The 13,855-nt window shown below is 52.5% G+C and overlaps 1 protein-coding gene across 1 annotated transcript in view; it reads left to right on the top strand.

The window, feature by feature from the left end:
* Nucleotides 1–2,452, top strand: part of DCTD (dCMP deaminase) — a 91,829-nt gene extending 89,377 nt beyond the window's left edge. The window contains exon 6 of the mRNA XM_053703861.1: nucleotides 1,504–2,452. Within this exon, the coding sequence (XP_053559836.1) occupies nucleotides 1,504–1,585 (82 nt within the window). The 3' untranslated portion in view covers nucleotides 1,586–2,452. The remainder of the gene's footprint in view (nucleotides 1–1,503) is intronic.
* Nucleotides 2,453–13,855: the final 11,403 nt, after the last annotated feature.

Below are 13,855 nucleotides of genomic sequence, written 5' to 3'. Positions count from 1 at the left end.
GTATCCTTTTCAACAAAGAATACCAAAAGAACAAAACAAATTAAATAGTTGTTTAAAATCTCTATCTGAATCATAAAAGAAAAAAATATAGGTTTAATGTCCCTTTAATATTTCCCCCATTACACAGTGCAATAGCACATACCTTTGGTACATTTACTAAAAGTATTTTGTTAGTTGGGTTTTTATTTAAAATTTTATGATGGGCCAGAAAAATAGCCACATTAAGGCATTTTACAAAACTACATGCCCAATACTTGGGACATGACTATAGTTTAAGGTTTCAAGAAACCATGTTTAATAATAAACCTTTAATTGTTATGAACTAATGAACACAGTGATTACTGAGTAAAAATGTAAATGGGAAACACATTAAGGATTGCACGTAACACAAAATATTGTTTTAATAGTCCATCTGTTAACTGGTTGTGTTGATGACTAACCGGTTGTCTTTGTTCTCACAGGCAACTTATTTTTGTAGTAAAGTAACTCTGTATTTCATTTTCCAGATCTGTAGAATTATTGACAAATTATTCATTCTTTCTTGTACATAGCTCAATTTTAAGTTTCGAAATATAACTTGTAGCCGTACAAACTTGTTACTTTCAGAGTAACCACTTGGGAAACAAAACTGTGTTTTATTTTTTTTTCTCCCCCCCCCCCCCCCAACTCTTGGAATACAAGATTACACTTTTTGATTCTTTATGGTATTCTCAGTAGAACAATGGGTAGTTCTATTTTGTGGTAAGCTTTCAATTAAATTCCCTTTTTGCACTCTCCAGGTAAATCTAGTATAACACAACAGGTATAATTGAGCACTCTGCACTTATAAGGTCTTGTCTAAAATATTCATTACCTCTCTCAGCACTCCTTGTCCTGTAGCCTGCAGGACCTTCTATTCCTCCAGTTTCAAAAACAAAAAGTATTTGTTCAGAGTATTTGATTAAGATTTTCCATGACATTTATGATTTTTTTATTTTATTTTTTTTAACCTTAACTCAATAAGTTATTGGAGAGCTCAACTTGCTTCTGCCTATTTGGAGTTGTTTAAATGAACCTATTTATCCTAATATCCATGTTTTTGATAGTTCTCTATTGCACACACTAGATAATGTTTCTGATCAGCTAACTTAAAAAAAAAGTCTTTAGTTTGTAAATTAACTTGGGCAAAATGAACTCGGAAGCATATTTTGCACAAAAGAAAAAATAAAATAAAAACTTTAGCAATAAAACCAACTCCTGGAGCCAAGTTGTTAGAAATGTTTTCTTTCCATGATAATTTATGATCTCTGTTAGCTGAAAAACACACAGCCTCGGCGACCCCATGTGTCTTTGTTTTGTTTCTGTCTATCCCTTCTAAGGATTCTCTCTGCATGTGGCACTATAATTGGCTCCTCTAGAGAGAGCGTGCATCCTAGGAAATATGCACTTTTATCTTATTCCACTCTTATAATGTTCAAAAGAATTTTATTTTTTTTCTAACACCATTTTTATTTTTATTTTAAGGAAATTTGTTCCCAAGCACAGAAAGATCGTCATAGACTTCGATTCAATCAATACCAGCAGACAAAGTCCAAAACCACTGTGAGGCAGTGTGTGTGTTAACCATCTAATTATGGATTTAGACCAACATATGTGTCTAAAATATTTTAATGTTTTTAGATCTCCCATTTTTGTTTCTTCCTTGAATAAGTGTCTTTTATAGATGACAATCGTTTTTTTTTTATGTAGAATATGTAACTTTGGAATAACATGTTTTTGGGATCTTTCTAATTTTTAAGGACTGTCCAGTGTTTTAACAATGTTCAGATATTTTTTTTTTACATTAAAAGGACATGAAACTTCTTTTTTTTTTTTTCTTTCATGATTCAGATAAGCTTTTAAACAACTTGCCAATTTACTTTTTTTTTTTTCTTCATTCTCTTGGTATTTATTGAAAAAGCAGCAATGCACTACTGAAACCATTTGTAAGACAATGAAAATGTGCATACAAGTTCAGCCACCAATCGGCAGCTAGCCCCAAGCTACTGAGTCTTTCTAGATATGCTTTTCAACAAAGGATACCAAGAGAATCAAGCAAATTACATAATAGAAGTAAGTCAGAAAGTTGTTAAATTGTATGCTCTATCCGAATCATGAAAGCAAATTTTGGGGTTTCATGTCCCTTTTTAAAGCAGTGTGGGTGTTTTCACATAACTTTATCAGGCTAGTGCATACAGCCTTTAGAATATTATCCGGATGTGACATGGTTTGTATGTCCTACCATTTTAGTCTGTGCAATAATTTAATGCTGCATTTTATCAAGAGAATGTTTGATTTATGTATAGAATTTTATTTTTTTGTTTGATCTGTAACTAAAACTGTTTAACTAGGCCATATGCATGTACAGTTGTAAATGAGGTGGAACTATATTTTACTGTGCAATTAAAGAATAAAGGTTATTTTATGTACTCCATTTTTACCAGATTAAACACATTTCTTTAATGCACATTAAACATGTTTATAAGTATGTGGGTGTGTGTGTTGTTGTGCTATCCTACACAGGGATTGAATAACTTGCCCAAGAGCTAGTGGTCCCAAGAAATGTATTAGTGGTTCACTCTTTTTATATTCATATTTTCGCATTGAGAAGCTTCTAAACACCTGTATTATACCTTTTTAATAATAAACCACTACTTGTACACATTTCTAAATAATATACACTTCTCTTTAAATTTTGACCGTTTTTTTTTTTTTTTCTGTCGTCAATATTAAATTGGTTATATTCCACAAAGAGCATGTGCACTGTTATCTCATAAGTTGCAGATATGCTAAACAGCCCACAGTAAGAGATAAACGTATATTTATCTGGAGAGCATACGCTCCCTTGCACCAAGTTAGCACATTTTGATAGTTTCCTGTTTTGATAGTTTTCTTTCTGATCACACTACATGGACATCGTTATTAAAGGGACACTCAGGTTTTATTAAATTTTAATGATTCAGATACAGCATGTCATTTTAAACAACTTTCCAATTTACTTCCATTAAAAAAAATGTGCACCGTCTTTTATATTTGCACTTTTTTTGAGTCACCAGCTCCTACTGAACATGTGCAAGAACTCAGACTATACGTATATGCATTTGTGATTGGCTGATTGCTATCACATGGTACAGGGGGAGTGGAAATATACACAACTTTAAAATGTGTTAGAAAAGAATCTACTACACATTTTAAATTCAGAGTAAATGCTATTTTATTGTCTTGTTATCTTGCATTTGTTGATTATGCAAATCTGCTGTGTTTACTGGTCCTTTAACAATGGCGGGGAGAGAGAGGGAGACGGGGGAGAGAGGGAGACGGGGAGGAGAAAGAGAGGGAGACGGGGAGCAGACAGAGAGGGAGACGGGGGGGAGAGGGAGATGGGTGGGGAGAGAAAGGAGGGAGACGGGGGGGGGGAGAAAGAGAGGGAGACGGGGGGGGGGAGAAAGAGAGGGAGACGGGGGGGGGAGAAAGAGAGGGAGACGGGGGGGGGGGAGAAAGAGAGGGAGACGGGGGGGGAGAAAGAGAGGGAGACGGGGGGGGGGGAGAAAGAGAGGGAGACGGGGGGGGAGAGAAAGAGAGGGAGACGGGGGGGGAGAGAAAGAGAGGGAGACGGGGGGGGGAGAAAGAGAGGGAGACGGGGGGGGGGGAGAAAGAGAGGGAGACGGGGGGGGGGGGAGAAAGAGAGGGAGACGGGGGGGGGGGGAGAAAGAGAGGGAGACGGGGGGGGGAGAAAGAGGGGGAGACGGGGGGGGGGAGAAAGAGAGGGAGATGGGGGGGGGAGAAAGAGAGGGAGACGGGGGGGGGGGGAGAAAGAGAGGGAGACGGGGGGGGAGAAAGAGAGGGAGACGGGGGGGGGGAGAGAAAGAGAGGGAGACGGGGGGGGGGAGAGAAAGAGAGGGAGACGGGGGGGGGGGGAGAGAAAGAGAGGGAGACGGGGGGGGGGGGAGAGAAAGAGAGGGAGACGGGGGGGGGGGAGAGAAAGAGAGGGAGACGGGGGGGAGAGAAAGAGAGGGAGACGGGGGGGGGAGAAAGAGAGGGAGACGGGGGGGGGGGAGAGGGAGGTGGGTGGGGAGAGAAAGAGAGGGAGACGGGGGGGAGAGGGAGATGGGTGGGGAGAGAAAGAGAGGGAGACGGGGGGGAGAGAAAGAGAGGGAGACGGGGGGGAGAGAAAGAGAGGGAGACGGGGGGGAGAGAAAGAGAGGGAGACGGGGGGGGGGAGAGGGAGATGGGTGGGGAGAGAAAGAGAGGGAGACGGGGGGGGAGAGGGAGATGGGTGGGGAGAGAAAGAGAGGGAGACGGGGGGGGGGGGAGAGGGAGATGGGTGGGGAGAGAAAGAGAGGGAGACGGGGGGAGAGGGAGACGGGTGGGGAGAGAGAGGGAGAAGGGGGGGGAGAAAGAGAGGGAGACGGGGGAGAGGGAGACGGGTGGGGAGAGAAAGAGAGGGAGACGGGGGGGGGGAGAGAGAGAGAAAGAGAGGGAGACGGGGGGGGGGGAGAGGGAGATGGGTGGGGAGAGAAAGAGAGGGAGACGGGGGGGGAGAGGGAGATGGGTGGGGAGAGAAAGAGAGGGAGACGGGGGGGGGGGGAGAGGGAGATGGGTGGGGAGAGAAAGAGAGGGAGACGGGGGGAGAGGGAGACGGGTGGGGAGAGAGAGGGAGAAGGGGGGGGAGAAAGAGAGGGAGACGGGGGAGAGGGAGACGGGTGGGGAGAGAAAGAGAGGGAGACGGGGGGGGGAGAGAGAGAAAGAGAGGGAGACGGGGGGGGAGAGAAAGAGAGGGAGACGGGGGGGGAGAAAGAGAGGGAGACGGGGGGGGAAAGAAAGAGAGGGAGACGGGGGGGAGAAAGAAAGAGAGGGAGACGGGGGGGAGAAAGAGAGGGAGACGGGGGGGGGAGAAAGAGAGGGAGACGGGGGGGGGGAGAAAGAGAGGGAGACGGGGGGGGGGGAGAAAGAGAGGGAGACGGGGGGGGGGGAGAAAGAGAGGGAGACGGGGGGGGGGGAGAAAGAGAGGGAGACGGGGCCATATGCATGTACAGTTGTAAATGAGGTGGAACTATATTTTACTGTGCAATTAAAGAATAAAGGTTATTTTATGTACTCCATTTTTACCAGATTAAACACATTTCTTTAATGCACATTAAACATGTTTATAAGTATGTGGGTGTGTGTGTTGTTGTGCTATCCTACACAGGGATTGAATAACTTGCCCAAGAGCTAGTGGTCCCAAGAAATGTATTAGTGGTTCACTCTTTTTATATTCATATTTTCGCATTGAGAAGCTTCTAAACACCTGTATTATACCTTTTTAATAATAAACCACTACTTGTACACATTTCTAAATAATATACACTTCTCTTTAAATTTTGACCGTTTTTTTTTTTTTTTTCTGTCGTCAATATTAAATTGGTTATATTCCACAAAGAGCATGTGCACTGTTATCTCATAAGTTGCAGATATGCTAAACAGCCCACAGTAAGAGATAAACGTATATTTATCTGGAGAGCATACGCTCCCTTGCACCAAGTTAGCACATTTTGATAGTTTCCTGTTTTGATAGTTTTCTTTCTGATCACACTACATGGACATCGTTATTAAAGGGACACTCAGGTTTTATTAAATTTTAATGATTCAGATACAGCATGTCATTTTAAACAACTTTCCAATTTACTTCCATTAAAAAAAATGTGCACCGTCTTTTATATTTGCACTTTTTTTGAGTCACCAGCTCCTACTGAGCATGTGCAAGAACTCAGACTATACGTATATGCATTTGTGATTGGCTGATTGCTATCACATGGTACAGGGGGAGTGGAAATATACACAACTTTAAAATGTGTTAGAAAAGAATCTACTACACATTTTAAATTCAGAGTAAATGCTATTGTATTGTCTTGTTATCTTGCATTTGTTGATTATGCAAATCTGCTGTGTTTACTGGTCCTTTAACAATGGCGGGGAGAGAGAGGGAGACGGGGGAGAGAGGGAGACGGGGAGGAGAAAGAGAGGGAGACGGGGAGGAGAAAGAGAGGGAGACGGGGAGGAGACGGGGAGCAGACAGAGAGGGAGACGGGGAGGAGAAAGAGAGGGAGACGGGGAGGAGACGGGGAGCAGACAGAGAGGGAGACGGGGAGGAGACAGAGAGGGAGACGGGGGGGGGGGGGGAGAAAGAGAGGGAGACGGGGGGGGGGGAAAGAGAGGGAGACGGGGGGGGGAGAAAGAGAGGGAGACGGGGGGGGAGAAAGAGAGGGAGACGGGGGGGGGGGAGAAAGAGAGGGAGACGGGGGGGGAGAGAAAGAGAGGGAGACGGGGGGGAGAAAGAGAGGGAGACGGGGGGGAGAAAGAGAGGGAGACGGGGGGGGGGGAGAAAGAGAGGGAGACGGGGGGGGGGGGAGAAAGAGAGGGAGACGGGGGGGGGAGAAAGAGAGGGAGACGGGGGGGGGAGAAAGAGAGGGAGACGGGGGGGGGGAGAAAGAGAGGGAGACGGGGGGGGGAGAGAAAGAGAGGGAGACGGGGGGGAGAGAAAGAGAGGGAAACGGGGGGGGGGAGAAAGAGAGGGAGACGGGGGGGGAGAGGGAGATGGGTGGGGAGAGAAAGAGAGGGAGACGGGGGGGGGGAGAGGGAGATGGGTGGGGAGAGAAAGAGAGGGAGACGGGGGGGGGAGAAAGAGAGGGAGACGGGGGGGAGAGAAAGAGAGGGAGACGGGGGGGGGAAAGAAAGAGAGGGAGACGGGGGGGGAAAGAAAGAGAGGGAGACGGGGGGGGAAAGAAAGAGAGGGAGACGGGGGGGGAAGAAAGAGAGGGAGACGGGGGGGGAAAGAAAGAGAGGGAGACGGGGGGGGGAAGAAAGAGAGGGAGACGGGGGGGGGGAGAAAGAGAGGGAGACGGGGGGGGGAGAAAGAGAGGGAGACGGGGGGGGGGGAGAAAGAGAGGGAGACGGGGGGGGGGGGGAGAAAGAGAGGGAGACGGGGGGGGGGGGAGAAAGAGAGGGAGACGGGGGGGGGGGGGGAAAGGGGGGGGGAGGGGGGGGGGGGGAGAAAGAGAGGGAGACGGGGGGGGGGGGAGAAAGAGAGGGAGACGGGGGGGGGGGAGAAAGAGAGGGAGACGGGGGGGGGGGGAGAAAGAGAGGGAGACGGGGGGGGGGGAGAAAGAGAGGGAGACGGGGGGGGGGGAGAAAGAGAGGGAGACGGGGGGGGGGAGAAAGAGAGGGAGACGGGGGGGGGGAGAAAGAGAGGGAGACGGGGGGGGGGAGAAAGAGAGGGAGACGGGGGGGGGGGAGAAAGAGAGGGAGACGGGGGGGGGGAGAAAGAGAGGGAGACGGGGGGGGGAGAAAGAGAGGGAGACGGGGGGGAGAAAGAGAGGGAGACGGGGGGGAGGGAGACGGGGGGGGAGAAAGAGAGGGAGACGGGGGGGGAGAAAGAGAGGGAGACGGGGGGGAGGGAGACGGGGGGGGAGAAAGAGAGGGAGACGGGGGGGGAGAGAGAGAGGGAGACGGGGGGGAGAGGGAGATGGGTGGGGAGAGAAAGAGAGGGAGACGGGGGGGGGAGAGGGAGATGGGTGGGGAGAGAAAGAGAGGGAGATGCGGGGGGAGAGGAAGACGGGTGGGGAGAGAAAGAGAGGGAGACGGGGGGAGAGGGAGACGGGTGGGGAGAGAGAGGGAGAAGGGGGGGAGAAAGAGAGGGAGACGGGGGAGAGGGAGACGGGTGGGGAGAGAAAGAGAGGGAGACGGGGGGGAGAGAAAGAGAGGGAGACGGGGGGGGAGAGAGAGAGGGAGACGGGGGGGAGAGGGAGATGGGTGGGGAGAGAAAGAGAGGGAGACGGGGGGGGGAGAGGGAGATGGGTGGGGAGAGAAAGAGAGGGAGATGCGGGGGGAGAGGAAGACGGGTGGGGAGAGAAAGAGAGGGAGACGGGGGGAGAGGGAGACGGGTGGGGAGAGAGAGGGAGAAGGGGGGGAGAAAGAGAGGGAGACGGGGGAGAGGGAGACGGGTGGGGAGAGAAAGAGAGGGAGACGGGGGGGGAGAGAAAGAGAGGGAGACGGGGGGGGGGACAGAAAGAGAGGGAGAAGGGGGGGGAAAGAAAGAGAGGGAGACGGGGGGGGGAAAGAAAGAGAGGGAGACGGGGGGGGGAAAGAAAGAGAGGGAGACGGGGGGGGGAAAGAAAGAGAGGGAGACGGGGGGGGAGAAAGAGAGGGAGACGGGGGGGGAGAAAGAGAGGGAGACGGGGGGGGGAGAAAGAGAGGGAGACGGGGGGGGAGAAAGAGAGGGAGACGGGGGGGGAGAAAGAGAGGGAGACGGGGGGGGAGAAAGAGAGGGAGACGGGGGGGGGGGGAGAAAGAGAGGGAGACGGGGGGGGAGAAAGAGAGGGAGACGGGGGGGGGAGAAAGAGAGGGAGACGGGGGGGGGGAGAAAGAGAGGGAGACGGGGGGGGGGAGAAAGAGAGGGAGACGGGGGGGGGGAGAAAGAGAGGGAGACGGGGGGGGGGAGAAAGAGAGGGAGACGGGGGGGGGAGAAAGAGAGGGAGACGGGGGGGGGAGAGAAAGAGAGGGAGATGCGGGGGGAGAGGAAGACGGGTGGGGGGAGAGGGAGACGGGTGGGGAGAGGGAGACGGGTGGGGGGAGAGGGAGACGGGTGGGGAGAGGGAGACGGGGGGGGAGAGAAAGAGAGGGAGATGCGGGGGGAGAGGAAGACGGGTGGGGAGAGAAAGAGAGGGAGACGGGGGGAGAGGGAGACGGGTGGGGAGAGAGAGGGAGAAGGGGGGGAGAAAGAGAGGGAGACGGGGGAGAGGGAGACGGATGGGGAGAGAAAGAGAGGGAGACGGGGGGGGGGAGAGAAAGAGAGGGAGACGGGGGGGGAGAGAAAGAGAGGGAGACGGGGGGGGGAGAGAAAGAGAGGGAGACGGGGGGGGGAGAGAAAGAGAGGGAGATGCGGGGGGAGAGGAAGACGGGTGGGGAGAGAAAGAGAGGGAGACGGGGGGAGAGGGAGACGGGTGGGGAGAGAGAGGGAGAAGGGGGGGGAGAAAGAGAGGGAGACGGGGGAGAGGGAGACGGATGGGGAGAGAAAGAGAGGGAGACGGGGGGGGAGAGAAAGAGAGGGAGACGGGGGGGGAGAGAAAGAGAGGGAGACGGGGGGGGAGAGAAAGAGAGGGAGACGGGGGGGGGAGAGAAAGAGAGGGAGACGGGGGGGGAGAGAAAGAGAGGGAGACGGGGGGGGAGAGAAAGAGAGGGAGACGGGGGGGGGGGAGAAAGAGAGGGAGACGGGGGGGGGAGAGAAAGAGAGGGAGACGGGGGGGGAGAGAAAGAGAGGGAGACGGGGGGGGAGAGAAAGAGAGGGAGACGGGGGGGGGAGAAAGAGAGGGAGACGGGGGGGGGAGAAAGAGAGGGAGACGGGGGGGGGGGGGAGAAAGAGAGGGAGACGGGGGGGGGGGGAGAAAGAGAGGGAGACGGGGGGGGGGAGAAAGAGAGGGAGACGGGGGGGGGGGAGAAAGAGAGGGAGACGGGGGGGGGGAGAAAGAGAGGGAGACGGGGGGGGGAGAAAGAGAGGGAGACGGGGGGGGGGAGAAAGAGAGGGAGACGGGGGGGGAGAAAGAGAGGGAGACGGGGGGGGGAGAAAGAGAGGGAGACGGGGGGGGGAGAAAGAGAGGGAGACGGGGGGGGGAGAAAGAGAGGGAGACGGGGGGGGGAGAGAAAGAGAGGGAGACGGGGGGGGGAGAAAGAGAGGGAGACGGGGGGGGGAGAAAGAGAGGGAGACGGGGGGGGAGAAAGAGAGGGAGACGGGGGGGAAGAAAGAGAGGGAGACGGGGGGGAGAGAAAGAGAGGGAGATGCGGGGGGAGAGGAAGACGGGTGGGGAGAGAAAGAGAGGGAGACGGGGGGAGAGGGAGACGGGGGGGGAGAGAAAGAGAGGGAGATGCGGGGGGAGAGGAAGACGGGTGGGGAGAGAAAGAGAGGGAGACGGGGGGAGAGGGAGACGGGTGGGGAGAGAAAGAGAGGGAGACGGGGAGAGAGAGAAAGAGAGGGAGACGGGGGGGAGAGAAAGAGAGGGAGACGGGGGGGGAAAGAAAGAGAGGGAGACGGGGGGGGAGAAAGAGAGGGAGACGGGGGAGAGGGAGACGGATGGGGAGAGAAAGAGAGGGAGACGGATGGGGAGAGAAAGAGAGGGAGACGGGGGGGGAGAGAAAGAGAGGGAGACGGGGGGGGGAGAGAAAGAGAGGGAGACGGGGGGGGGAGAGAAAGAGAGGGAGACGGGGGGGAGAGAAAGAGAGGGAGACGGGGGGGGGGAGAGAAAGAGAGGGAGACGGGGGGGAGAGAAAGAGAGGGAGACGGGGGGGAAAGAAAGAGAGGGAGACGGGGGGGGAGAGAAAGAGAGGGAGACGGGGGGGGAGAGAAAGAGAGGGAGACGGGGGGGGAGAGAAAGAGAGGGAGACGGGGGGGGAGAGAAAGAGAGGGAGACGGGGGGGAGAAAGAGAGGGAGACGGGGGGGAGAGAAAGAGAGGGAGACGGGGGGGAGAGAAAGAGAGGGAGACGGGGGGGGAGAAAGAGAGGGAGACGGGGGGGGAGAAAGAGAGGGAGACGGGGGGGGGAGAAAGAGAGGGAGACGGGGGGGGAGAAAGAGAGGGAGACGGGGGGGGAGAGAAAGAGAGGGAGACTGGGGGGAGAGGGAGACGGGGGGGGAGAGAAAGAGAGGGAGACGGGGGGGGGGGAGAAAGAGAGGGAGACGGGGGGGGAGAAAGAGAGGGAGACGGGGGGGGAGAAAGAGAGGGAGACGGGGGGGGGGGAGAAAGAGAGGGAGACGGGGGGGGGGGAGAAAGAGAGGGAGACGGGGGGGGGGGAGAAAGAGAGGGAGACGGGGGGGGGGGAGAAAGAGAGGGAGACGGGGGGGGGAGAAAGAGAGGGAGACGGGGGGGGGAGAAAGAGAGGGAGACGGGGGGGGGGGGAGAAAGAGAGGGAGACGGGGGGGGGGAGAAAGAGAGGGAGACGGGGGGGGGGGGAGAAAGAGAGGGAGACGGGGGGGGGGAGAGAAAGAGAGGGAGACGGGGGGGGGGAGGAGAGAAAGAGAGGGAGACGGGGGGGGGGAGGAGAGAAAGAGAGGGAGACGGGGGGGGGAGGAGAGAAAGAGAGGGAGACTGGGGGGGGGGGGAGAGAAAGAGAGGGAGACTGGGGGGGGGGGGGGGAGAAAGAGAGGGAGACTGGGGGGGGGGGGAGAAAGAGAGGGAGACGGGGGGGGGGAGAAAGAGAGGGAGACGGGGGGGGGGGGAGAAAGAGAGGGAGACGGGGGGGGGGGGAGAAAGAGAGGGAGACGGGGGGGGGGAGAGAAAGAGAGGGAGACGGGGGGGGGGGAGGAGAGAAAGAGAGGGAGACTGGGGGGGGGGGGGAGAGAAAGAGAGGGAGACTGGGGGGGGGGGGAGAGAAAGAGAGGGAGACTGGGGGGGAGAAAGAGAGGGAGACTGGGGGGGGGGAGAGGGAGGGAGACTGGGGGGGAGAGAGGGAGGGAGACTGGGGGGAGAGAGACGCACACGGGGAAAGAGAGAGACGCACACGGGGAAAGAGAGAGAGACACACGGGGAGAAAATGATACTTTGTTACAATGTAAATAGTGAGTGTACAGCCTGTATAACGGTGTAAATTTGCTGTCCCCTCAAAATAACTCAACACATGGCTATTAATGTCTAAACCATTGGCAACAAAAGTGAGTACACCCCTAAGTGGAAATGTCCAAATTGGACCCAATTAGCCATTTTCCCTCCCCGGTGTCATGTGAATCGTTAGTGTTACAGGGTCTCAGGTGTGAATGGGGAGCAGGTGTGTTAAATTTGGTGTTATTGCTCTCACACTCATACTGGTTACTGGATGTTCAACATGGCACCTAATGGCAAAGAACTCTATTGAGTATCTGAAAAAAAAAAGAATTGTTGCTCTACATAAAGATGGCCTAGGCTATAAGAAGATTGCCAAGACCCTGAAACTGAGCTGCAGCACGGTGGGCAAGACCATAAAACAGTTTCACAGGGCTGGTCCCACTCAGAACAGGCCTCGCCATGGTCGACCAAAGAAGTTGAGTGCACGTGCTCAGCGTCATATCCAGAGGTTGTCTTTGGGGAAATAGATGTATGAGTGCTGCCAGCATTGCTGCAGATGTTGAAGTGGTGGGTGGGTCAGCTTGTCAGTGCTCAGACCATACGCCACACACTGCATCAAACTGGTCGTCCCAGAAGGAAGCCTCTTCTAAAGATGATGCACAATAAAGCCCGCACAGTTTGCTGAAGAAAAGCATGCTAAGGACATGGATTACTGGAACCATGTCCTGTGGTCCGATGAGACCAAGATAACTTATTTGGTTCAGATGGTGTCAAGCATGTGTGGAGGCAACAAGGTGAGGAGTACAAAGACAAGTGTGTCTTGCCTACAGTCAAGCATGGTGGTGGGAGTGTCATGGTCTGGGCCTGCATGAGTGCTGCAGGCACTGAGGAGCTACAGTTCATTGAGGGAACCATGAATGCCAACATGTACTGTGACATACTGAAGCAGAACATGATTCCCTCCCTTCGGAGACTGGAGACCACAGGGCTGTATTCCAACATAATGACCCCAAATACACCTCTAAGGCGACCACTGCCTTGCTAAAGAAGCTGAGGGTAAAGGTGATGGACTTGCTAAGCATGTCTCTAGACCTAAACCCAATTGGGGCATCCTCAAATGGAAGGTGGGGGGAGTGCAGGGTCTTTAACATCCCCCAGCTCAGTGATGTCATGGAGGAGTGGAAGGGGACTCCAGTGGCAACCTGTGAAAATCCGGGGAACTACATGCCCAAGAGGGTTAAGGCAGTGCTGGAAAATAATGGTGGCCACACAAAATATTGACACTTTGGCCCAATTTGGACATTTCCACTTAGGGGTGTACTCACTTTTGTTGCCTACGGTTTAGACATTAATGGCAGTGTGTTGAGTTATTTTGAGAGGACAGCAAATTTACACTATTATACAGGCTGTACACTCGCTACTTTACATTGTAGCAAAGTGACGTTTCTTCAGTGTTGTCACATGAAAAGATATAATAAAATATTTACAAAAATGTGAGGGGTGTACTGTCTTTTGTGAGATACTGTATGTATATATATATATATATATATATATATATATATATATATATATATATATATATATATATATATATATATATGTGTGTGTGTGTGTATATATATATTTTTTTATTTTATCTAGATTGTAAGTTCCCACGGGAACAGGGCCCTCAATTCCCCCTGTATTTGTCTGTAAAATTTTGTGTCTTATCGTATTGTTTCTCCACTGTACTGTTATCCTTGTACCCATGGGCAGCACTGCGGAATCTATCGGCGCTTTATAAATAAAGAATAATAATATTGATTTGTGTGTATGTATATGTGAGGCCCACAGAAGGCTGAAACGATCATCTGGGGTTGTTTCTCTTGTTCAGAGAGAAATTGCCTGGTATTTCGGTGCTAGACTGTCATTGGGCAGGGTCAGACTGATGTGCTACAGGATATTTTTTCTTTGTGAAAGGGCATAGTGTGCTAAAAGAACGCACACCCTGAGTTGAAAGAAAAATGAACAGGCATTGAAGTTATTCTAGCTTTTGTTCTATCTCGTCTAATATTTATGCAAATTTCTCTTGGGTCTCCCTAAGAGTAATGGGGAAACCAGACGTGGACTCTGTGCACACATGCCCTTCGAGAGATACAACTGCACCTCACTGATAATGCCCACAGAAGGCTGAAACGATCGTCTGGGTTTGTTGTTTCAGGGGAATTGCCTGGTATTTTGGCGCTGGACTTTCATTGGGCAGGGTCAGACTGATATGCTACAGGATATT

The sequence above is a fragment of the Bombina bombina genome, chromosome 2 (assembly GCF_027579735.1).
Source record: "Bombina bombina isolate aBomBom1 chromosome 2, aBomBom1.pri, whole genome shotgun sequence".
In the NCBI taxonomy this organism is placed as follows: Eukaryota; Metazoa; Chordata; class Amphibia; order Anura; family Bombinatoridae; genus Bombina; species Bombina bombina.
This window is presented reverse-complemented; position numbering and strand designations above follow the sequence as displayed.